The sequence below is a fragment of the Brassica napus genome, chromosome C5 (assembly GCF_020379485.1).
Source record: "Brassica napus cultivar Da-Ae chromosome C5, Da-Ae, whole genome shotgun sequence".
Lineage (NCBI taxonomy): Eukaryota > Viridiplantae > Streptophyta > Magnoliopsida > Brassicales > Brassicaceae > Brassica > Brassica napus.
Window position 1 is genome coordinate 909,558 of NC_063448.1, and position 24,350 is coordinate 933,907.

At 37.5% G+C, this 24,350-nt stretch overlaps 6 protein-coding genes across 14 annotated transcripts; 3 read left to right on the plus strand and 3 right to left on the minus strand.

The window, feature by feature from the left end:
* Positions 1–536: 536 nt before the first annotated feature.
* LOC106400145 (cullin-1) lies at positions 537–3,808 on the plus strand. The gene is made up of 10 exons (XM_013840545.3): positions 537–648; positions 863–1,102; positions 1,184–1,417; positions 1,508–2,275; positions 2,336–2,391; positions 2,469–2,592; positions 2,674–2,973; positions 3,048–3,266; positions 3,336–3,509; positions 3,598–3,808. The coding sequence occupies exons 2-10, from the start codon at positions 866–868 to the stop codon at positions 3,697–3,699; spliced, it is 2,214 nt and encodes a 737-aa protein (XP_013695999.1). The 5' UTR covers positions 537–648; positions 863–865; the 3' UTR covers positions 3,700–3,808.
* On the minus strand, positions 3,796–11,249 carry LOC106401797 (cysteine-tryptophan domain-containing zinc finger protein 7). 9 transcript variants are annotated; one of them, XR_007323650.1, is made up of 18 exons: positions 10,904–11,249; positions 10,529–10,776; positions 10,202–10,445; positions 9,876–10,017; positions 9,514–9,697; positions 9,174–9,344; positions 9,029–9,043; positions 8,848–8,928; positions 7,906–8,702; positions 7,746–7,818; positions 7,576–7,667; positions 7,148–7,477; positions 5,512–7,059; positions 5,294–5,433; positions 4,932–5,092; positions 4,586–4,746; positions 4,395–4,511; positions 4,224–4,308 (listed from the first exon to the last, which is right to left on the minus strand). XR_007323650.1 is itself a non-coding variant. In XM_048757669.1 (17 exons), exons 9-17 carry the CDS (start codon positions 8,059–8,061, stop codon positions 4,111–4,113), a joined length of 2,859 nt encoding a protein of 952 aa, XP_048613626.1. In that variant the 5' UTR covers positions 8,062–8,702; positions 8,848–8,928; positions 9,029–9,043; positions 9,174–9,344; positions 9,514–9,697; positions 9,876–10,017; positions 10,202–10,445; positions 10,529–10,776; positions 10,904–11,246; the 3' UTR covers positions 3,796–4,110. The 9 variants fall into 9 exon arrangements, 8 of the variants coding, with proteins under 8 accessions (XP_048613626.1, XP_048613633.1, XP_048613632.1 ...); XM_048757669.1 differs by lacking the exon at positions 4,395–4,511 and having other exon boundaries at positions 3,796–4,308; positions 10,904–11,246; XM_048757676.1 differs by lacking the exon at positions 4,395–4,511 and having other exon boundaries at positions 3,796–4,308; positions 9,029–9,062; positions 10,904–11,246.
* Positions 11,250–12,318: 1,069 nt separating this feature from the next.
* Positions 12,319–15,543, plus strand: LOC106399547 (BTB/POZ domain-containing protein At1g03010-like). Its single transcript, XM_022702952.2, has 5 exons — positions 12,319–12,525; positions 13,103–13,169; positions 13,270–14,454; positions 14,536–14,782; positions 15,067–15,543. The coding sequence occupies exons 1-5, from the start codon at positions 12,434–12,436 to the stop codon at positions 15,366–15,368; spliced, it is 1,893 nt and encodes a 630-aa protein (XP_022558673.2). The 5' UTR covers positions 12,319–12,433; the 3' UTR covers positions 15,369–15,543.
* A 219-nt stretch (positions 15,544–15,762) lies between these two features.
* LOC106400167 (monothiol glutaredoxin-S1) lies at positions 15,763–17,627 on the minus strand. Its single transcript, XM_048757681.1, has one exon. It carries the CDS (start codon positions 16,449–16,451, stop codon positions 16,143–16,145), a length of 309 nt encoding a protein of 102 aa, XP_048613638.1. The 5' UTR covers positions 16,452–17,627; the 3' UTR covers positions 15,763–16,142.
* A 2,071-nt stretch (positions 17,628–19,698) lies between these two features.
* Positions 19,699–21,874, plus strand: LOC106401607 (putative uridine kinase C227.14). Its single transcript, XM_013842145.3, has 12 exons — positions 19,699–19,911; positions 19,998–20,092; positions 20,162–20,205; positions 20,377–20,454; positions 20,530–20,722; positions 20,797–20,827; positions 20,904–20,963; positions 21,047–21,119; positions 21,216–21,302; positions 21,375–21,436; positions 21,513–21,541; positions 21,637–21,874. The coding sequence occupies exons 1-12, from the start codon at positions 19,854–19,856 to the stop codon at positions 21,721–21,723; spliced, it is 897 nt and encodes a 298-aa protein (XP_013697599.1). The 5' UTR covers positions 19,699–19,853; the 3' UTR covers positions 21,724–21,874.
* A 56-nt stretch (positions 21,875–21,930) lies between these two features.
* LOC106401606 (transcription factor bHLH7-like) lies at positions 21,931–24,245 on the minus strand. The gene is made up of 6 exons (XM_013842144.3): positions 23,741–24,245; positions 23,352–23,474; positions 23,215–23,280; positions 23,015–23,080; positions 22,533–22,613; positions 21,931–22,417 (listed from the first exon to the last, which is right to left on the minus strand). Exons 1-6 carry the CDS (start codon positions 24,110–24,112, stop codon positions 22,202–22,204), a joined length of 924 nt encoding a protein of 307 aa, XP_013697598.1. The 5' UTR covers positions 24,113–24,245; the 3' UTR covers positions 21,931–22,201.
* Positions 24,246–24,350: the final 105 nt, after the last annotated feature.

Consider the following 24,350-nt stretch of genomic DNA (forward strand, 5'->3'; position numbering starts at 1 on the left):
GTATATACTATATGCTCAAAGATCCTATAAGTTTACATATAAGGATTGCCATGAAGCTTGTAACCTGCAACGTTTAATAAATTCCATATGTGTAAAGAACAATAATCATATAAACTAAATTCATAAATGAGACATCATGCATATCATATTATATTACCAGAATCAAAATTAATATCTGACATTAATTATCTCCATCTATAAACCTATATATATATATATATATATATATATATATATATCAATATCTTACCTAGCTTTTTAACTTCTGCCGCACGCTTCCAATTAGGGAATACTGTAGGTTGAAGTGAACACCTTCTTTAAGCGGTACATCGGAAGACGAGCTCGTTGATTACCCAATAAAATTTATATATATATATATATATATATAGAGTAAGTTATTATATGTATAATTCAAAAGCGAGGAATATTTTGCTTTTACGTAAAGACTCACCACCTTTCGTGCGTCTCAAGCGATGAATACGGTTTTATGTATTTTTAAAGATATATAAAAAGAAATTGACGATTCAAGTTATTCACCGCTTCACAGCTTCTTGGACCCTATAAATAATTCACACAGTCACCTCTCACTTTCTCAGTCTTCACAGCTCTCACACACCCCGCTGGAATCCGATTCGATACGATCTTCAGGTACGTCAAGATTTTGATCATTAGGGTTTTACTCTTTGATCCATGCACCTTTCTTGCGTCTTACGTTTTATGTTCACGATTCCGATCTAGTAGTTTACGACGGTTTCTCGATCGCTTCTTTGCTTAGGGTTTGCGTTACTGTGACCTGTCGTCGTTGAGTTAGGGTTTCAATAACGATGCTAAAGATTCCCCTTCTCTGTTACTTTCATCGCAGAAAATGTATCGCGCGACGATCATCGATTTTGAGCAAGGATGCAAGTGCTTGGAAGCTGGTGTTTCCGAGCTGAAAAGGATTCTTGAAGAAGAGACGTCTGAGACACGGATTGATCCGAAACAATACTTAGAGCTGTACACAACAATCTACAACATGTGCATCCAGAAACACCCTCACGATCACTCTCAGAGGCTTTATAATAAGTACCACGACATCGTCGAACACTACGCCAAGAAAACGGTATTGAGTTTTTTTGACTTCTCTCTCTCTCTTTAATGTTTTGAGAAAACAGTTTAATAATATGTGTGTGTGTGTGGTTAGGTGTTGCCTTGTGTTCAGCAGAAGCATGATGAGTACTTGCTGAGAGAGCTTTCTCGTAGGTGGGATCATTACAAAGTCTTCGTTAAGTGGCTATCCCACTTCTTCAACTATCTTGAACGTTTCTTCATTCCACAAAGAAACTACCCGTCACTTCTTGAAGTTGCCATGAAGTCCTTCCGCAACCGTGTTTACCTTGAGGTGCAAGTCAATGCCAAAGATGTTGTTATAGCACTGGTAAGCATACATATATATATAATATAATCTGTGAACTGTGATGACCTTAGTCTTGAGTAGTTCTGATTCTGCCTGGTTTGTATTTTGCAGATTGATAAAGAACGTGAGGGGGCACAGATTGACATGGAACTACTGAAAAATGTATTAGACATCTTTGTTCAGAGTGGGATGGGAACTATTGAAAGGTATAAAGAGGATTTTGAGATGTTTTTGCTTGAAGAAACGGAATCTTACTACGCACGCAAGGCCTCAAGGTGGATCCAGGAGTGTTCTTGCCCTGAATACATGATAAAGTCTGAGGAGTCTTTGAAAAAAGAGAAGGAGAGAGTCACACACTACCTTCATTCAAGCACTGAGTCCAAGCTAGTTGAGATTGTGCAGGATATATTGTTGGTTTCGGTTGAAAAGCATCTTCTAGAGAAAGAGCACTCAGGCTGCAGTGCATTGCTGAGAGATGACAAGACTGATGATCTCTCCAGGATGTACAGGCTTTATCATCCGACTCCCAAAGGTTTGGAACCTGTTGCAGACGCCTTCAGGATTCATGTTACTAGAGAGGGGAATGCACTTATCAAACAAGCTCAAGACGCAGCTACTACTGGTAGCTTGGTGGAGGCACAAGTGCTTGTGGGAAAGATAATCGACTTGCACGAGAAGTACATGGTCTATGTCATGGACTGTTTCAAGAACCACACACTCTTCCACAAGGCGTTGAAAGAAGCTTTTGAAGTCTTCTGTAACAAGAAAGTGGCTGGAAGCTCTAGTGCAGAGTTAGTTGCAAACTTTTGTGACAGTCTCTTCAAGAAGTCAGGGAATGACAAGCTGAGTGATGAAGCTATGGAGGCTACTATTGACAATGTAAATTTATCTTCTTAAATTTCATTTATTATTGGCTTGATGCTAACAGTTCTTTTACAGGTGGTTAAGCTGCTTGATTATATAAGTGACAAGGACATATTCTCCGAGTTTTATAGGTAACACACATCTCTGCCTCCTATCTTTATTTGTATCTTTATTGCTCACGCTACGAGATCCATGTGGTTGTTTGCAGGAAGAAGCTAGGACGTAGGCTCTTGTTTGATCATCACAAGGTTAATAAGGAGCATGAAACAAGTATGATTACAAAGCTCAAAAGACAACAGGGTGGCCAGTATACTTCTAAGATGGAGGGCATGGTTCGTTACAAACGAATTATTTTATTTTTTTTCCCTTGCTTGTTTAATTAGTAGTGTAACCTTTTTGTACATTGTTTATAGGTGACTGATATGCAACTGGCAAAAGAGTTTCAAAAGGGCTTCAAGGGAAGCTTAACCGCAAAGCCAGGAGGGATTGATTTGGCAGTCACTGTTCTCAACACAGGTTTTTGGCCGAGTTACAAAACATCCACCGACCTCAACCTACCACGTGAAATGGTCGAGTGTGTTGAAGCTTTCAAGTCCTATTACGGAACGAAGACCAATCAGAGGAAGCTCAGGTGGCTTTATTCTCACGGGACATGTCATGTTATTGGAAGTTTCGATCCTAAACCAATCGAGTTGGTCCTTTCTACCTACCAGGTATATACATATATATATCTCCTTTTGTTTTGGTTTGTGAAACATTATGTTTTGATTTATTCGTTGTCTTTCAGGCTGTTGTGTTGTGTCTATTCAACAACACAGAAAGACTAACCTACCAGGAGATCATTGAGCAACTAAACCTCAGCCATGAAGATCTTGTAAGGGTGCTTCTCTCGCTCTCATGCGCAAAGTACAGGATTCTTAACAAGGAACCAGCCTCAAAGAGCATCTCTACAACGGATGTTTTCGAGTTCAACTCCAAGTTCACCAGTACAATGCGGAGAATCAAGGTATATATAACAAGAGCTATTGTTGCCGGATCAAAAAAGAAAAGCTTCTAATGATTGTTTGTGAAACAGGTCTCTATTCCTCCACCTCCAATAGATGAACGGAAGAAAGTAGTTGAAGATGTTGATCAAGATAGACGCTATGCGATTGATGCTTGTATTGTGCGGATCATGAAGAGCAGAAAAGTGTTGCCCCATCAACAGTTAGTCTCTCAATGTGTTGAGCAGCTTAGCCGAATGTTCAAGGTTAAAAACAAGTATAGTCACGTTGGTTGTTTCAATATTTGGAGATTAAGAACATCTTCTTAATGGCTGTTGTTGTTTTGTTTTGCAGCCTGATATAAAGATGATCAAGAAACGGATTGAGGATTTGATCACCAGAGATTACTTGAAGAGGGATGCAAAAAATCACCACATTTTCAATTATGTGGCTTAGTTCAGAGTACCTTCCAGAGAGCAGAGAAGGTGTTATGGTTTTCAATTTTTTGTTAAGTCTTTACATTCTCTCAATTGTCTTGTATAAAATGCTGGATTGAAACGAATAGAAAAAACCCTTTGATTCAAGAAACAATTGCTACAAAGCCAGAGTAATTTTCCTTCCAGTCATTTTGAAGACTATCATTAACCCTTTCCTAAAGTTGTCTTACATTATGTATATACTATACGCTACAACACTCAAAGGTCCTTAACACTATACACTTTAGAAGTGAAATAAGTTTATACAGTCTTCAATTATCCAAGCAAAAAACTCAACGATCAGCTTCCCCTTCTCTTCTCTGCAGTCAGTATGGTCTGTGGTGATAATCTTAACTTTTACATGGTAGGATCATAAGTTCACAACTCACAGTCACATGTTAATTGGTTCCATTGCAAGCCTCACCACACGCAACAGTTTCTCCATGTCCTGAAAATCGAAATCAAGAGCCCTTTTGATGGATGCTATGCCATTACTACTGTATCGAGTGTCAGACGATTTTCCCTTTGCAATTGCAAACGTTGTCTGTGCTTTTCTTGATGCATCCATAGCATAGCTTACGTTTTGTGACTGCAAGAGCATAATATAATATGTATATAAGAAGCATTCATTAACGCAACTGAACATTCATGCATCTGATGATGATGTTTACACACACAACACTACTCTTTTATGAAGATGGTATTGAATACGATGCTATATTTGAAGATGATTCCAGTTCATGTTGCTCAAGTCTCAGTCAAGCAACCATCTCAACTACGTGTACTAAAATCCTGTTGAAATTTCCACATACGGTAACTAGAGAAGCTAAATGGTGTTCTGTAAAGATAAACATAACTGAACTTACAAATGCCAAAAGCTGTGAAAGAGAGGAGTTGTTTCCTGAAGAGAGAACATGATTTCCGGTTACTCTAGGAGATGACCTCACAGTGTTGGACAAGGCAGCCTTCTCTGCTGCCAGTGTCTGGTTTGGATTTTCACCATCAGAAGCAAAGGAAGGAGATTCACCTGTTTGAAACCCCCCAACATGGAAAGTAATTCATCAGAATCATGCTCACAAGAAAATATGAACCAACATACTAAATCCATTGATGGCCATTTGTTTTAAATACATTCATTCAAGAGTTTTTTCAAAATTATGATAAATTTTCCCAGACCGAAACAATTTAAAATATAGCTCTTTATCAAAATACCTGAAGGAATCTCTTGCAGAGCTGCTTGCAACTCAGACCGGTATCTGTTTATGTTTCCATGGGAGGAATAAGTTATCCTCAGATATGCTACTTCCATACATTTATAAGCAAGAGCAGCTGCCCCCATATCTTTATTTTTCTCATATTCATGAGCACAGAACCTGTTAACATAACATGAAGATATCGGTTCAATAGAACATTTTCACATCTTGACATGCTAGAAATATCTATAAGCCACATTGCAGAAGCTCAGCGAAGATGAGAGGGTAACATGAACAACTACCAACACAGTGAAAGGCTTCTTCTAGGCAGTAAAATAGTAGAAAGTCACAAAGTCAGATCTTGCTGAATGCCAAACTTACTCGCAAAGTTTTGATGTGCTGCCATAAATATCATTGGATCTGGCAATGCTACCAGAGGACTCCAAAAGAGAGGCACCATGAAGAAATTTAAGCGCTGCCTGAAAGTAAACACTAGTGCTCTCTTGATTGGACACAACATTCTGCGAAAGTTTACTGTCAGCGTTAAGCCACATCAAACATTAACCACTGCAACATTTTGCCATAAACATATGCCAAACCTTAAGACGATCAGCCATGTGTTTTAAATCTGTAGCCTCTTTGATTGAGTTGGAGGCAGTCTGACACGTGGATTCCTTTTTCAAAGGGCTTGAGCCAACATCATCCTTATGCGTACTTCCATTCTGCTTTTGGTTTAGTGAACTGTGATTATCATTTCTCATCATGTGTTCCTTTGTATTTGATATCTCAGTGCCGTGGCCCAAGACTTCAACTGGTGGAGATGGTTTATTCTTTAATTTCTCAGCGATTACTTCCAAGTGGTTGCTCTTCCCACGAATAGTTTTGGCTCTATCAGAGTTCTGTGGAGAATGAAAATGACTACCATTTGTATCTAGCTTAGTATCAGGATCTTGATATTCCCTTGAGCCTTCTTTATTACTCTCCGTAGACACTTTTCTAGTAGGTCTTTTCTTGCTTCTACTTTCTTTTGTCTTTACTTCAACAGCAGTGTCCTTGGAACTTTGTGCAACCTCCTTTGTTGTCCCTGGGTTATCCATAGTGCTATAACCTTCACCATCTCGGCATCTTTTTAACGTATCACCAGCACTAGATTCAGTATCATGGTGTTCATCCCCTTCTGAGTTTCTTCCTGGTTTAAGCTCACGTGGGTCTAAGGCTGAAGGAGCTGGTGAGTCAACTAGCGAACCTTTAGCTTCGTGGACACTAGTTTTGATCATTTCACTATCTCTACCATTTTCCTGACTACGTCCTCTGTCCCTATCACAACTTTCATTACTGGAAGGCAACTCTTTTACATCACAACTTGAACCCTTAAGCCTCTTTTTCTTTCTAACTTTCTCTCCACTTGACTCCATTACTGCAGCTTCTCTCATACAATCTCCACTTACTTTGTTTTCCTCCTGTTTCCTCTTTCTGTCTTCATGTCTATCATGCGAGTAAGCCTTAGCAATATCCTTCACTTTATGGCCTGAGGCTTGAGTGATCATAGTTTTATTTACACCGTCCAGAGTTTTGTTGGAGCCAGGTTGATCTACAGAAGAGAAACGTGATTTTCCAGTCTTTGGTTTCTTACAAGTCCCAGAAAGTTCTCTTTCAGGTCCCACTCCCAAAGGAAGAAGCTTACATGCCTCTTCATCACTTTGAACACTGTCTAAACTCTCCTTCAATGCATTTTCTTCTGAAAGCTTTTCTTTCTTAGCTTCAATAACCAGGCTACTTTGTTCTTGTTCTTTTGATTCTCCTGAATCACCAAAGAGTCCTTCACACACATCTTCGGATCCTCCAATATCTTCTTGATATTTATCTACTACAGCCGTATTACTTACAGCAGTGTCCTTGCCTCTCAAACTATTCCTGCTTGAACCTTTTTGTGACTTATGTGCTTCAGGCAGCTCTGACTTCAATATTTGGTCTTCATTCCTTGTCTCACTCTTACTAACCTTTTCCAGTTCAGGCTTTGAGTCTGACTTTTTGACATCAACATATCCAGCATCTGTCATGATCTTTTCTTTCTTTCCTAACTGAATAATATCATCAGAGAGAGGTGACAAAAGTTGATCTTTATGCAAAGGGAACGACACCATAGCCTACACACAAACAAAACTCTTCTTCATCATTCTTCAAACATTCATGGAGAGAACAGAGAAACAGAAAAAGGTAAAAAAAATATTTTACCATAAGAATTTTAGTCGGCGAATCTTGAATCCTATTAAGTAACCCTTCTTCACCTTCTGAAGTTGATGGTGGTATATTGAAGCCTTGTTTACTATTATAGGTTGAAACGTTTTTAGGTGAGGAGAGGTCACTTGAACCAACTTTAATACGGAGTCTGAATGTCTTATGATTCAATGGACCAGAAGAAGAAGGTTTAGTGGCAGATTTTTGTTTGCTAACAGGTTTTTTCAAATTGACCAAAACATCGGACGCAGGAAGAGCTTTAGAGGTGGAACCAGATACTGCTACTTGGGGTGCAGCCGATGAAGCTGAGCATTTAGATCCACTCACCTATAAAATAGGTTGACCTCTTAATAAACAAAAAAAAATGCATTCACTAAATGTCTATCTGAAGACAGACATAATAGAAAGATTGAGTGGCTCCTTACCACTTGGTGTTGAGCTTGTGGTGGTGGACTCTTACAAACAGGAGATCTTTGATACATAGACAAAAATGAACCATAGCCACCATACTTTGCACCTATACATATATGAGAGATGGTGTTAAAAGGGAATGAATACCCTCAAAGGCAAGTAAAGCATAAGAAAGGAACATTACCCAAATTCTCAGCAGAGACACCTCCTTCAAAATCCTTCTGAAAATGTCCCAATACATTCTCGAGCTTCTCATCCTTTAAAAAAAAAAAAAATCAAAGGGGTTTATGTCTAAGTAGTAGTTGAAAACCAACAAAGAGCTAAGAAGAGGAAGAGGTCATTACAATATAAGAGAGAGCAACATCAGGGTCAACGCAAGAAACATAGGAATGAATGCTATCTTCCTCAAAGTCGCTGTCTTCCATCATTTCTTCCTCAGTTCCACCAAACCCTATCCCTATTTCTCTTCTCGCAGCAGAGCTGTTGCTCATCGAAATCATCTAAAAATCCAACCTTTATCCGACCCAAATCGCAGAAGCCAAATCTTCCAATCATACGAATTTGGAGCTCACCTGAAGAATCTGGAGATGCAAAAAAAAAGAAAAACTTGCAAAGATGGAAACGAGATTCCCCACTTTGGTTTCAGAAATTCAAAATTTGAGTTTTCAGATTCCTCCTCATTATCTCTTTATCGCTATTTTCTCCAACAATTTTTTTTTAAAAAGAAGAGAATTTACTCAAAAACACAAATAATTCATCAAAACGAGTTCGGACCAGCTTCCACAAACAAAGCAAACTTCCATGTGACGTTGATGATGTCAGCGTTTAAAAAGTTGGTTCTTTCCGACAAACTATAGTTAAATCTTGATAATCTCCTTATGAAAAGGATATGCTGTCTACAACAAATTTGGAACCAATTAAGATTCTCTGACCCAAATCAAAAAGGTTTTTATTATTGTGCTAATGTCATATGTACATGGAAGGTTTTAGCTCTGTAATCTGTATGCTACTTTTTTTTTTTATTTCGTTGCTAATATGACTTGAGGAGTTTTAGCTGGAACGGCCTTCAAATTGGTCTCGAAGCGCCTCATACTTCTTAATTTCACTTATGGGATAGTGATGGCGAAAGCTGATCCATCGCCTACAAACAAAAGTAAGAAGAATGTTTAGAAACTATATAGAGATTTCTCAAGAAGCAGAGAAACAGACTTTTGTCTGATGCAATGTGTTGAAAAAACTCAGTTCTCAAGCTCTTTTAGAGTAGATGAGTTAAAAAAAGGTTGTACCTTTATAAAATCCACATACTCTACAACAACAGAATCTGGATCGTCTTCTGGAAGAGACTCCTCTGAATCTGAGTTCAAGACCTGTAGAAATTTGCCACGGAAGCGGAGATTGAACATTGTTTCGATAAGACTAGAGGCTTATATTACAGTCTTTAAAAAGTGTTAATCCTCTCTTTCTCACCTTTCGCTTAGCTGCCTGAAAAAAATGGCATTATCTGTGCATTAAGCTTTGAAGTTATGAACTATAGTTCAAACAAACTTATATCATTATAAGTAACTTAATTTAAGTGCATTGTACTCGCATACATTAAGGAGTTGAGAAACACCTTGGAGTGACTGAGACAGCATCTCAGATCTCTGTTCGTCATTTAGAGAACTCATCCGTATCTCATGGCTAAAGCAACGCCTGATTGTCGGAGAGAGAGACCTTCAGTGCTTTCAGCAGATGCAATTAACAACACCTGGTGTCCCCTAAACTTCCCAACTTCATCTACAGACTGCATTGGCAGATTTTCAGATATGGAACCTCTTCTTTACTTGTTACAGCCAATTTTTAAAATCATTGTGAGTTATTTGTGGCCTTAGCTACAGCCATTTAGTAAAATTGAGAGTGAACTTAAGTGAAACTGTGCAACATGCAATGGATAACAAAGGAACAAAACTTACGGAATTGTCATTCGATTCTTCTTCCATGGAACTGTATTCACCATTAGAAACTGGCTCAGTGAGTTCCCTAATAACCGATGCAATCTCAGAGGCCACACCAACTCGATCCCCCTGGGAGCCATCCTGAGATCCCAGATTTTTAAAAACATCGAAATGGCGGAGCAGAAGTATCGTTGGTCTAAACCTGTGACAATGAATACAAAGGCCTTCGCCAAGTTGGATAAGGCTACAATTCCAGAAACTGCTCAATGATTACCAATGCATATGAAGGTATAAAGTTTACCAAAACAAACTCATTTACTGAATGCATTTCATATAGCATGTTCCAACACATAGTACGAATAAAGACTATACTGATTTACCTTCGTGCCATATTAAAAGTCTGTGCCAAAGCAGTAGATGTTTTCCTTTCAGATGATGCTAATAAACTGTGGCAGCTATATTCAACTACATGCAGGCCCAACCTCCTAGCTACATAGTTAACAACAGTTCGCTTCCCGCACCCTTGACACAAGCATTAGACAGCACATGATTAATTTATTAGTTAAAAGGCATAAAAAGATATGAATATTGGCTTCCCCAAAATCACCATAATTGGAAACACAAAAAATAGTATCTCACTAATCGTTTTCCTTAACATTATTTTGCCGAAAAGGTTGAATATTAAATTTGAAGAACGAAAATGTACCAGGCAGGCCATGTAGTAAAACAGCAACCCTGAGCTTTGAGGAGAGTGCTGATGGGCAGAGAGGTGGAGAAAGCACCGACGCCAAAACATTTACTGCGTCCTCCTGCAAAGGCATAGGAACCTTTGATCTAGAAACCAGCAAATCCGGTGGAAGACCAGAAGAGACCGTTCCTCCAAGTACAAGAGCGGTTTGGTAGTGATTGACTCGAAGAAACCTCTCATTAGATGGTTCCATCGCGATAACCTGAGCACAAGAACGATAGTTCAGTAAACTCTGGCCAAAATTAGCTTTCTTTTCCTGGCACAAAAAAAAAAACAAAACCTTACCTTGAAATATATAAAGTCCTCGCTTCTGGAGCATAGCCTTTGACTACACTGAATACAAATGTTTGAACCTCTTGAGCTAGTAACTGCTGAGTCATCATCATCAAATCGTAAGTAGGAAAGACAAGCATTGTATGGAGAGAGTCCAAAACGAGAGAAGCATCATCCAACGTCGTCGTCTTGGGAGGAGGATCAAGTACAACGACTTGCGCGATCCGTTGGATGCCTATGTCGATGTTGTTGATAACAACCTTGCATTATTGAATACTACTCAATGTCAAACATCAAAACTCAATTCAACATATATATACAAACAATAAAGTATCAATCTTTTTCTCTTTATGTAAGTCAGTGAGTGAAGAAAGATAAGAACTTTACCAAAGAGCCAGCGTTGATGGAAAGTCTCTTGAGCGATTGAGTCGAGAGTCCAACCAATGCTGAGTCATCAAAAGAATCGAACTTTGAATCGGAATCATTTACTCCGTCCCGTTGCCAGCTGGCAACCTAATCCCGTCGCTATTCGAAGCTCGGGCGCCGCCGGAAGCGACGGGTTGAAGAGAATTGAGCACTGAGCGGAGTGTGGCTCTGGTGGATGAGAGGACGAGAGGACTCCGTCTCTCCACCATTGCAACGGAATCGAATCGAATTCAGAAATTTTGAAAAATCCCTAATTATCCATTTTAGAAGCTTTGAATCAAAGACGCGAACCGAGGAGGAGGAGGATCAGGTGATGCTGAGAAGATGACGCGGCAACATATTTGCATTTTAAGTCCAAATCTTTTGTCAAAATTACATTTTCGACCCTTATTAATATACTCCGGTTCAGAACCAACCCCTTTTCTCTGTAAGTTAGTAATTAGCCACTAATTTCTTATTAGTCAACCTTTACACAATCAAACTCACAAAAAAAAGCTTCTCATATGTATCTCAATCCATCATATAGTATCATAATTACCATAAATATAAAATGATAGGTTTTGAGGGGCTCAAGAATTTTTCGATCAGCCTATTAACATCATTACATAAACAGCCTTAAAGCTAAGTGTAAATCTCATTAGGTGTAATCACTAGGGATCACTACAGCTTTCTATTTCTTTATTTGACCAAAGCAAGAAAGGCCCTTAGTTTTTCTGGACCACACGTAAACAATATATATTCAATGTTAAAAGCATGGAGTGAGCTTAAAGCTTGGTCTCAATATAATTCACATGCAGGTACATCATTCTAGTTAGATTTATATACGAAAATTTGAATTATAAAATACACAGGCTTATAAATTTGCATTCTTAAAGCTTGGCCTCACTAAATAATTCACATGCAAATACATCATTCTATAGTTAGATTTTTTTTTTTTGTCAAGATCATTCTACAGTTAGATTTATATACAAAAAAAACTGCAACGTAAAATCCAACACTGAATATTTACTTTATCTAAAACGTTTCAATATACATTTGTTGCTAGAACGTTTCAAAATACTTTATCTAAAACCTCCAAAAATATTCTTTTTCTAGATGTCAATACTTGGCTATTGTTTGTAGGTATGTATAAAATACAGAACCTTTTATTAGCAGAGAGTACTGGACATAATCATGAAACTTGAAGTAATCATTATGATTACCATAGGATCAACAAGAAGAAAAAATAGACACCTTAAGCCCATAATAATGAGACTGAAATGCCTCAAAGGACAATTAATAGCTATTAATGTATGTACATGCATTTTGTTATTCACTAACTTAATTTCATCTATGATAATAATGAACTCAGCTTTACACTTAATTTAACAGATTAGTTTAACCTAAGTTATCAAAACTCTTTTCTGTACCTTTTAGCATCATTAACTACGTACATTCACTGCAATTACAACCGCAAGAGCTCTTTCTGCTTCTTCTGCTGTGAGGAGAGAGATGGGACTTGTTACGGTCGGAGAACTGAAGCCAACTTTCACAGGGAAGAGAGGGTTTCGTCTGAATTCAAGCATCAGACATGCTTCTGAATGGTAACATATATATGTACTCTGTTTCAAAAACATTTTCACTAAAATGGTTCTTGTTTTGTCTGCATTCACATCTTTGTTTCTTGAAACAGATTTGATTATGAATAACTGTCAGAAAACGAATAAAAGATTTCTTCTTTATGATGAAAATTGAGCTAAAGATTTAACAATCTTGTATGGCATATGAATCTCTGTAGCCACAAGTCATTTATTGTGTATAGTCTAATACTGTTCATCAAAACCAATAATTTCTCACATCTTACTTTTGTATTGTGTGGAACATATATGTACATCAACACTTCATCTGGTTCTGTCTTTATTTGAAAAGTTTGACGTTGACACAACCTTTTACATGTCCCCTTTGAATCTACAAATGTCTTAATAACCAGGAAAAAATATACACTATTTTAGATGATAGTTTTACTGTTTCCTTATCCTATAATCTTTATCATTGGGAGTCATGGAATACAGAAGCAGTTCTTATATGATCATCAAGTTCAACTCCACACACATCTTTTTTACTTCATTATTCAGAAATCCTTTTATTGAAATTAATGAGTTTCTTTATATGTTCTTGCAGGCCTATCTCTGATGTCTCTAGTGATCTTACAGTTCAAGTTGGATCTTCAAGTTTCTGTCTTCATAAGGTAAAAAACAAAAACAAAAAACATAAGAACCTTAAAACAGAGAATCCTCTGTTCTTGAGTTGTATTGAAGTTGCTTGTTTGTTGTTTTGATAATCTCCAGTTTCCTCTTGTGTCTCGGAGTGGAAAGATCCGGAAGCTTCTTACCGATTCAAAAACCTCTAGTATCTGTCTCCCAAGTGTTCCTGGAGGAGCTGAGGCCTTTGAGCTCGCAGCTAAGTTCTGCTACGGAATCAACATTGAGATCAACCTTCTCAACGTAGCTAAGCTTCGTTGCGCATCTCACTACCTAGAGATGACTGAGGAGTTCTCAGAGGAGAATCTCGCAATCAAAACAGAACACTTCTTCAAAGGAACGATCCTCCCAAGCATCTCCAACTCCATCCTCGCTCTACATCACTGCGAAGCCCTTGTCCCAGTCTCCGAAGATCTCAACTTGGTGAACCGTTTAGTCATAGCTATCGCCAACAACGCCTGCAAAGAACAGCTCACCTCGGGTCTGTTAAAGCTAGATTACACGTTTTCGGGTGCCAACATCGAGCCGGAGACTCCGTTAGACTGGTGGGGGAAGTCGCTAGCTGTTTTGAACCTTGACTTCTTCCAGAGAGTTGTCTCTGCTGTTAAGTCAAAAGGGCTTAGACAAGACGTGATCAGCAAGATACTGATCAGTTACACGAACAAGTCTCTTCAAGGGCTAATCATCCGCGATCCAAAGCTCGACAAAGAAAGGGTTATCGATTTGGAGTCGAAGAAGAAACAGAGAATGATTGTAGAAACAGTCGTTAGGTTACTTCCTACGCAAGGAAGAAGAAGCTCTGTTCCGATGGCGTTCCTCTCAAGTCTTCTCAAAATGGGCATCGCTACATCATCAGGATCATGTAGATCAGAGTTAGAACGAAGGATAGGTCTTCAGCTAGACCAAGCTATCCTCGAAGATGTCTTGATTCCGACAAATCTCAACGGAAACAACAACACGATGTACGACACTGATTCGATCTTGAGAATCTTTTCTATATTCTTAAACCTAGACGAAGAAGACGACGAAGAAGAACAAGATCAACATCATCGTAACCGTTTTGGAGACGAAACAGAGATGATTTACGATTTCGACTCTCCAAAACAGAGCTCCATCTTGAAAGTATCGAAGCTAATGGATAACTACTTAGCAGAGATAGCTTTGGACCCGAACCTAACGACTTCAAAGTTCATTGCCTTAGCAGAGCTCTTGCCAGATCATGCACGTATCATCAGCGATGGACTATATCGAGCCGTTGACATTTATCTCAAAGTATAAACACTCTTTTGAACCTTTCTCTCAGTTTATGAAATTTTCCAAACTCATTTATTGTTTTTTTTTTGTTTGTGGTAGGTTCATCCGAATATAAAGGATTCAGAGCGTTATCGTTTATGTAAGACGATAGATTCGCAGAAACTATCACAAGAAGCTTGTAGCCATGCAGCGCAAAACGAGAGGCTGCCCGTGCAGATGGCGGTGCAAGTGTTGTACTTTGAGCAGATCAGACTCAGAAATGCTATGAGCAGTAGCATTGGTTCTACTCAGTTTCTGTTCAGTGGTAACTGTCATCAGTTTCCTCAACGGGCAGGAAGTGGAGCAGGTAACTTTACTTTATAACCCCTCTTGATGTATATAACTTCGGTTTAAGACAGCTCTAAGCGCCACCCTAGTCGGTAAATTGAGTCTAAACAAAACAATTTTTTCAGACCGATGTTTATAAATATCGGTTTAAACTTAAAAAAAAACCGGTTTAAATGTCCACCTAAACAATGATCCTTTATAAAGCGATTGCCTAGCGATTTCTTAAACATTGGTATGATCTAAATGTTGCAACTTACTGAAACGTTTTTATGATTCTTTTGTTTGGTTGGCTTGGAACACAAGGAAGTGGAGCGATATCTCCAAGAGATAACTATGCATCAGTGAGGAGAGAAAATAGAGAGCTAAAACTTGAAGTTGCGAGGATGAGGATGAGACTAACGGATCTAGAGAAAGATCACATCTCGATTAGACAAGAGCTTGTTAAGTCTAATCCAGGGACTAAGCTTTTCAAGTCATTTGCTAAAAAAATAAGCAAACTCAATTCTCTTTTCAGCTTCAGTAGTCTTAAACATTCATTGAGCGCAAAGGCAAGTACTGATAGCCGTTTCTTGTTTCAGAGAAAAAGACGCCACTCGGTTTCTTGATTAAGACATACAATCATCTTCATATGTTTTTTTTTCCTTCGGGAGTTTGAGTTGTGATTGCGTGTGTATGTATAGCTTATATTATATGCTTGTGTTTTATGAAATGTGAGCGATGCTGTTAATTTGGTCGGGTCTTTGCTATTTGCTTGCATAAAATGTGATTAGGAGAACTCGATTTTGTTAGCTTATGACCAGTCATCAACCACTATATCACATTTTGTTTTTAATGATTCTGTATTACTTAAATCTTGAGATGAGTCAGTACTATACATATGTAATGTACTACATAATATATGGTACATAACTTATTGTTTTTTCTTTGATAACACTAGTAGCTAGGGTATGTATATTATATTAGAACTTTTTGACCAAATTAGAAGTTTATTCAACCAGATATCTGAATAAGTAATTAATCACATGCATCGTACAATATAAAGACCTTTGCACAGCCTAGTTATAAACGTTGCACAAAGCACAAGGCATACTTATCATAATAAAGTAATAAAGCGATCGATACCATTTAACTATAAGTCTATAATGTACTCATGTAAATACTTATTATGCAAATACAATCTTAATTCTTAACAACTGCGATTGCATTCAAAACACAAGAGAAGTTGGATCAAATCGCTAATTTATTTTATTTTGTTTCTCTAGTATTCAGATTGACGCTAAATAGTTTTCTTGTAATTACTATATATATTATGCTTCAAACGCTGATCACACTCTATACTAAAAATATATAAGTATACCCTTAGTTACGATTAAGGCCACTTAAATCCATATGGCACCAGCTCTTCTGAGCAACGCACCTAGCTGGTTCCTGACTTGAAGAGACATAAGCTGATTTGCACCACCTGTGAGCTGTTGCCCTATAAAAACAGCTGGCACGGTGGGTTTGCATCCAAGCTCGACCAGTGCTCGTTCGATCTCTGGTCCATTAGACATCTCATCTAGTTCGTATACCGTTGGATTCGCACCGTAGCCAGATATTAGCAACTTGATAGTGTGGCTCATACAGCATGAAGTTTTGCTGAATATCACCACTGGCTTGTCTTCTAGCAAATTTGAGATCTTCTCCATTGATGCTATATGAATGTTTGTGTGCGTTTAAGTGTACTAATGTAAGCAGTTTTCTGTGTATTGGTGTAAGTAATGGGGAGATATGGTTTGAGTATGGTAAGGAAAGTCATTGGTATATATGGATGATCTTTATTTCCGGGAAGCCCTTTTATTTTACTTAATATGCTCGTTGAAACCCTATATTGTTTTCAACTAATGCTTTATACTTCTGATTTTGTTCAGAATGATACCTAATCTAACCTTCATATTCTCCACATCAACACAACGTATCCATCCAGATGATATGAGATCAAATTCAAATTACCATCTATAGTAAAAAAAAAGAATCAGATTGAAGCCAAATATGTATAGTTCTGTGACTATATATGTTAATTCTTAATTGTTATAGAAGTTGGTTTCAATCTTCTTACAAAGATATATTTCTGAAAGATTTAAAGCACAATATTCATGTTTATATGTGAATGACTTAGCATTATTCAAAAATTTATCTTCGGCTGATACAGTTTGATTTTGTTTGTCTTCACTATCACACTATATGATAAAACACATGGCGTTGTAAATGAAACATTATGGTTTATAGGAAGCTTTCCGATTTCTTGGACTATAATGCAAAAACATATTATTGAAATGACAGAACGATGGAAAAAGTTGAAGAACATTGGAGAGCTATTCCGAAAAGAACCACAATCAACAAATATCCTATCTCGTTTTCGATTTTCAAGAAATTTTTAATAATTATTAAAAGAAAGAATCTCAAATACATTATCAATGAAATTATACTAGCAAGACAGGAAAGAGCCAGTGTTGTTTACGCCGTACATGATGGAGAAGATCACGAGAAGAAGATGCTGCCTCTGTACGTTCGGATTATTCGATCGAACAAGAAAGGAGAACTAATCAATAATATAACAGTATATGATTACTAAATACTCATCGACGTTTTTGCCCTAGCTCCTAAGCTTGACTACTACTACATACATTAATATTCATACGATATTATACGTATTAGGATTAAGTTAACGTTGATGTCGGACATACATAGCATTAATCAATTATTTTTCCTTCATTGCACGTATTTTCATTTAGTTTTGCGTAATCAACTATTTCACAGTTTCACCGTTCCACTATATGAATCACAAGATCCACAACTTATTTTCTTTTGCGTATTATAAAAGGAAAATGATTCATATGCTTGCTTCAAGTTGCGTGTCACAAATCGTCGTCCCCCTGGACAAAATCCGAGCTAAGGACGTCACCAGAGTCTTGACATGTGGTGAAAAAAAAAAAAGTTGATGTATTTTAATATTCTACATTTCACATGATCACATCTCCATATGAACTTTGCCCTAATAATGGTTTGGTTCATCACTACGTATCTGCATTTTAAATTATTAGACTTTGTACGATAATCTAACGTACGAGGACTTCAAATTGCCTACTTATTATACTTTCAGTAATGAAAACGATCTAAATCGAGATTAATTTTTTTCCTCTTCCAATAATCAAATATATTTTTGTTTTCATTCATCAACAGAAATATGCCGAAAGAGAAACTGAAAATAGCTAGCCCCCACAGATAGACTATCATTGGATGATACAAACTACAAAGATATAACACGTATATTACCAAGAACATATTCGATATGGAAGAAGAGATTAGACATGGACCCAACTTGCTTCTCATGTTCTCATAGATTTTCTGAAATGTAAGTCTGTTTTAATTTATTCCAATACTAAAATATGTGTGAAATATTATCCAAGGAAATTATGCGTATATGCGGAGAAATGAAAAGCAATGGTATGCTGTTTAATATTCCACCAAGGCAAGAACAAGATAAGCCACATATCTCTCACACATTGAAAGAGATTACACGTTTATTCTTCTTTGAATTTGATGCTTTTGCATGCATGTAAAAAAAAAAAAGTTTTCTTGCCTTGTTCATAATCGTATATATTTCAAGATCCTTAAAGTAAATTGGCTCCATGGAAATCCGAAGGGCCGTTTGTTTATATGTGAGGGTCACACGTACATGTTGATTTAGCCAATTATGTTTCGTTGGGGGTATACTTATGTTTAATGGTTGAAGCTCTATCATAGATTCTTGATATATAAATTTATGTATAAAACTATAGAGTATATAATAATAGTCCGCGGAAAATCTAATATAGATGACCGGTTGTGGTTAAGTGGTAAAGTGAATGGATTGAGATGTTACCACATTTCAGGTTCGATCAACCTGCCATGCAAAACTAAGTCACATTTTCTTGGTCACACTCTACACGAATATAAGCTATTGCATTTCGGTCCATTTGAATATCCGGGAGATGGTCTATCAATGAGCTGCACCTTTCACTCAGAGATTATGTGTGTGTTTTTAATAGACCTGGGTTTAACCCTTTTACTTTTTCAAAAAAAAAAAAATAATCTAATATAGGTTAGCAACGTAGCTGAAGGCAAACAAAAATTAAGTTATTAAAAATTCATTGCAGAATGAACATTACAACAAACGTTGCAGTTTTCTGTAAAAAAAAAAAAATTCTAAAAATACTATTATCAATACCACCTATCCTTCTTTTTCAAAAACTATTATCATTTTAGCTTGCAGAGATATATATAATTCACTTTACATTTGCATTGGTTACTAAATTCACTTTTCAATTTTTCCTCGCGTAAATTATACCATAAGCCGATCGAGTCATGTGAAAAAGAAGGCAGTTTAGCCAATGATGTTGACATCTAATGCACATCTAAGTTTCGAGTGTTAGATTCTACAAGTAAATAGTTGCCTTTTGTTGCGTTTATGATTGAGATGGATGTATATGATACTAAAGTGTCGTCATGTAAAGCACGTGATGACCATATTTATATTGTATCTATAACTATTACTTGCTTATATATACATACGTACTATTAATTAGTGTCCATCTATACTAGAGAGCATTTCAAAGTAATGATATAAAGTCCCCTATATAACAAAAGAAAAAGAGGGAAAATGCATTGGAAAAGTCTCTAATAGCTGAAACTGTAAATTTATACCTGACATCATGAAATCTACGATTATTATAAGTTTTATTATTCTAAACCAACACAACCAAAATCACATCATAAATTAACAATTTACATTAGGTAAGAAATAGAGAGGCCTCTTAGTTTCATATTGGGTCTAAGATATGGGCCCATTGATCTTTTAGCTGACCCAGTTAGGTGCGGGCGCGTGACGTGGCATTTTAATAAAAATATTATTTGTTTCATCCAGCAATACAAAAAGAACTGTACTATTCATCATCTTCCCTCGAGAGCAGAGCACCGCTTAGCTCGATTTTCATACTCTTGTTCGGAAATATATTTTCTTCTGTAGCTAATTTTGACTGAAAAGTTTTAGTCTTTCACCCCCTCATCGGATGGAGGTTTCTTCTTTCTCCACTGTACCCAGTTTTTGCTACTCATCCTCTGTTCCAGGTTCCTTCTCCATATGGCTTACTCCTCTGCTATTTGAAAGACTCATTTTTTTTTTTAGTTTTAAATTTTCGCGATTCATTCTGCAGAATCGTGTCGATTTAGAGGAGTCAAAGTTCGATTATGGGACCAATCTCTTGTCCCCGTTCGATTGAGCATACCAAGAAGAACACCTCGTGATTTGGTAGGTTTTAGATTCATGTTAGACTCTCTTTGGTTTCGCTTAAATCTTGTAATTGACCGATTGTTTCAGGTTTCGTGTTGTCAGAAGAGAGATGTCACTGTCGTTGATGGAAGGTAACAGCTGATTTTCTGAACTGCTGTTGTGTATGTAATTAAAAGGAGATTTTGCTGCTCCTCATTAAGAGCCAAGATGTGGATGCTCATGATTTGATCTTTTGTTTCATGTTAATTAACAAAAGTGTCATTCTTTTTTTTTTTTTTTTTTTGTCAATTCTTGTTCGAAAGCTGTATGGATGAGATATATGATAAGTTGGCGGAACGTCTTGTCCCTACATCAGCTGCAATGTTTAGCCCCAATGTTAAGTAAGTTCTCTCTACACTCTTACAGACGTTGTCTCCAACTCTTCTTGTTAACTGTGTGTTGTCTGGCTCATGTAGACGTTTGGTCGGTCTGGCTGGTCCTCCTGGTGCGGGTAAAAGCACGTTAGCATATGAAGTTGTGAGTCGTATAAATAGGTTATGGCCTCAGAAAGCTGCCTCTTTTGATACTGAGGTTATGCCGCCTGATGTCGCTACAGTGCTTCCCATGGATGGGTTCCACTTGTATCGTTCCCAGCTTGATGCCATGGAGGTTGAAGCTTTATTTTTGTTTTTAACAGTTCGAACTTTTTTATAAACAATTTTTTTTTGTTTTTTCCACTGTAGGATCCCAAAGAAGCTCACGCGAGAAGAGGAGGTGAGATCTGTTTTATCTTATACGTTAGATTTCAAAAGGTTATATTTATAATCCTTTGATCCAATTAAACAACCAGCTCCTTGGACTTTTAATCCTGCACTATTGCTCAACTGTTTAAAGAAGCTGAGAAACGAGGTAAAAGAGTTAGTCACCTTAATAATCTTAAGAGTTGCGACACTTACATTAGACACTGATAAGTTTTCAAACTGTCCAGGGCTCGCTCAGTCTACGTGCCATCATTCGATCATGGAGTTGGAGATCCAGTTGAAGATGATATCTTTGTTAGCCTCCAGTAAGTAGTCAGTAGCTTCGAATCTAGTACCGTGAAATGGTTTCGTTTCCCTCTTCCTGAGACTATCAGTTACCTTGTGTACATCTTTTTTTACAGGCATAAAGTGGTGATTGTTGAGGGAAACTATTTGCTGTTAGAAGAAGGGACTTGGAAAGACATCTCTGATATGTTTGATGAGAAGTGGTAAAAACTTGTTTCTCCTTCACTCGTTGGTTCTTATTTTTTGGTTTCACCAATCAATGTATTATCATCAAGGTTCATTGATGTCAATCTCGACACCGCGATGCAACGTGTTGAAGCCAGACATATCTCAACCGGTACGCACAAATTCTTCTTTTTTGATTCTTAAGAGACTTGCTGTGACCATAGAGGGTTTTGTTTTATTCGTTACAGGTAAACCACCGGACGTTGCTAAATGGCGGGTAAAAGCTATAGTTTCCACTTTACTTTTGTATTAACTCAGTTATATCGTTTTAAAGTTTCTTCTTGGAGGTAAAGTAACTATTTTTGATTGCAGGTTGATTATAACGACAGGCCCAACGCAGAGCTGATAGTGAAGTCAAAGACAAACGCTGATGTACTGATCAGATCCGTCAGTTTTTGAATCTGCTTTCTTGGCTACTGCATTATACTAACAGACAAATAAACCATGGAGATGAGTACTAAAAACGCAATCTTTTTCTCTCAGATTTGTCTTTGTGATCGACAATGTCTTCTTTTTTTGGTGATATAATATTTCAATAAGCATTTCTGCATATGCACTAAGCTGTGACATTACTATGTTCTCTATGATGGTAATAGATAATGTGAATATATTAATTAAGCTGAATATAGATGAAAACCTTCCCACACATTTCATTACAAAGACTACTACTAGGTCTGAAACTTAGTCTACTACCCTCAATGCCTCTCTCTCTTCTTCAAACTCCCATTAAAAGTTACTCTCTTCAGCTAAAAAAAGTTACTTTCATCAAAATGATAAAAATATTAGGCCAACCAAGTGAGAGCCTTTTCCTTTTTTTTTTTTTACTTCTTACTGCACAGATCCTACTTTGAGAGCAAAGAAGCTTGGATGCAAAGATCTACTGAGGAGGATTCATCTCCGGTTTCACGACTGATGAAGATGTGTCAGGTGGCTGAGAATGGTAAATCGCCATCGCCAGTGAGACAGGCATTATGCAAAGAGCCTTTGACTGCAAAAGCTGCATCGCTGCTCCAACGTTCTCTTCCATCAGCTTAGCCACTTGACGCTCCGTCCCATCGTCTGACCATTTCTCCCACACTGCCTGCGTCTCATCCTGAAGGAAGTCAATAAGAAAAAAACACATTACCAAAGTTCTCAATTTTATTCAACTCTCTATCTTTGAATAGACACATTGAGAATGTTCTCTCTCTCTCTCTCTTTAGTCTAACCTCAACTGATGAAGACAATGGCATTTCAGTGACTAGTGGAGCAACAGCACCGGCCCCACCAAGACGGCTCATGCTCAAGACCTGCCATAGTTGACAAAAGCTTATGAAGGAAAAGTATTCTCAAAGCTCATCATGGCATCATATTCTTCAATGTTCTCATCATTTTTATTACCATAGTCCTAAACTGTGATGATTCTCCATAGGAGAAACTGGAAGAAGGCAAAAAAAGTGAAAGAAGCTATTGCCAAAAAAGAAGCATAATCATTTGCTCTTTGATTACTCTCAATACTCAGATTAAACAATTATAATCTTTTTAAATCAGATTAGAATTTTAGTTGAAAAGAGTAGGTGGTGGGGACCAATGATTTACACCACCAAATCCTTCTGGGGGTATTTAATAATCTCCCTATAAAACTATTAAAGATAAAACAATTTCAAGATCAGCTTATGAATAGATTAGAGAGGTACCAATAACTATATACCTTAACTTGGAGCCTGAGAAACTTTACATAATCCACAATCTCATCGATCATAGCAGCCCTATCAGTCTGCAATGGTAAAGCAAAAGAAATATAAATCTTTATTATCCACAGTTCTACATGCCAACTACAAAACTTGTCTCTAAATGAGCTCAGAGAAAATAATATCAACAGCCGAGACCAAAAAAAGAAAGGATACTGACCTTGTTGACAGTAGGTACAAGTTCCTGCAACGCCCTGATCCGTTCTGCTATTCTCTCCCTACGCAGCTGTAATGTGTATTTATGTTTAGATCGATCAAATCTCATCAACTAAAATAGGCTCTGATCAAACATTTTACCCGCTCAGCGATGCTGTGTGGATCAGTGGCCTGACCTCGCCTAGCCCTAACTCTAGGTCGGATAGAAGACTGTTGGTGCGGCATTGGTGGAGCTGGCTGTGTCATTGGCTGCCCATGGAAAACCTTTCAACAACACACACACACACACAAAAGAATAAAAACCAATAACATTTAAAAGAAAAGATCCAACTTTTTCACTATAACAACAATTTTCACTTCAACTCATCAAATACTAAAGAGAATAAACATAAAAAAAAAAAAAAAAAAACACTCAACCAAACCAAGATCAGTTTTTTAATCTTCAAAACGTTACGTTTATTTAATTTTTAATTTTCTATTTTTTTTTTGTTTTCTCGAAAGTAACAAACACAAAGACAAAAGAACTTTACAGGTTTCATGGAGGAACATCGATTATCAACAACATCATCTTGGAAACGCTTCCCACTTCCATCGGGTTTAAGAAAGCCTTGTCCTTTCCCTCCTTGATCGAGGCTTAACCCCAACGGAAACATCCCGTTGTGAAACCCCAAAGGCCCACCTCCTCCTCCTCCCATATGATTATGATGACTCCCTTCTTCGCCTGAACCGAGCTGAAGCATCATCGGCGGCGGTGTACCTACGCCTCCGCTTAGACCTCCGGGAAGTCCGGAAAGCCCACCGGAGCTGGAGGAAGCGGAGAAGTTGGAGATTCCGAGGATCTGCTCGAAGAAATCGTCGGAAGGAGGTTGCTCGGAGAGGTTGTTGTTGTTGTTGCTAGCCATGGGAACGTGTTGGGTGAGAGCTCTCGAAGAAGAAGAAACTCTATGCGAATCTACTTCTTGGGGGAAGGGAGTAGTTGAGGTGGAGGATGATGATGGATGCTCTTAAGCTAATGACGACGAAGAGACAGAGACAATGACAAAAAGAGTGACTTTATGCTCTGTTTTTTCATTTTTTTTTTATATTTTTTTTAAAAGGCCTTGCTTTATCGATTATTTTCGGTTATACCCTTGTTCTTAA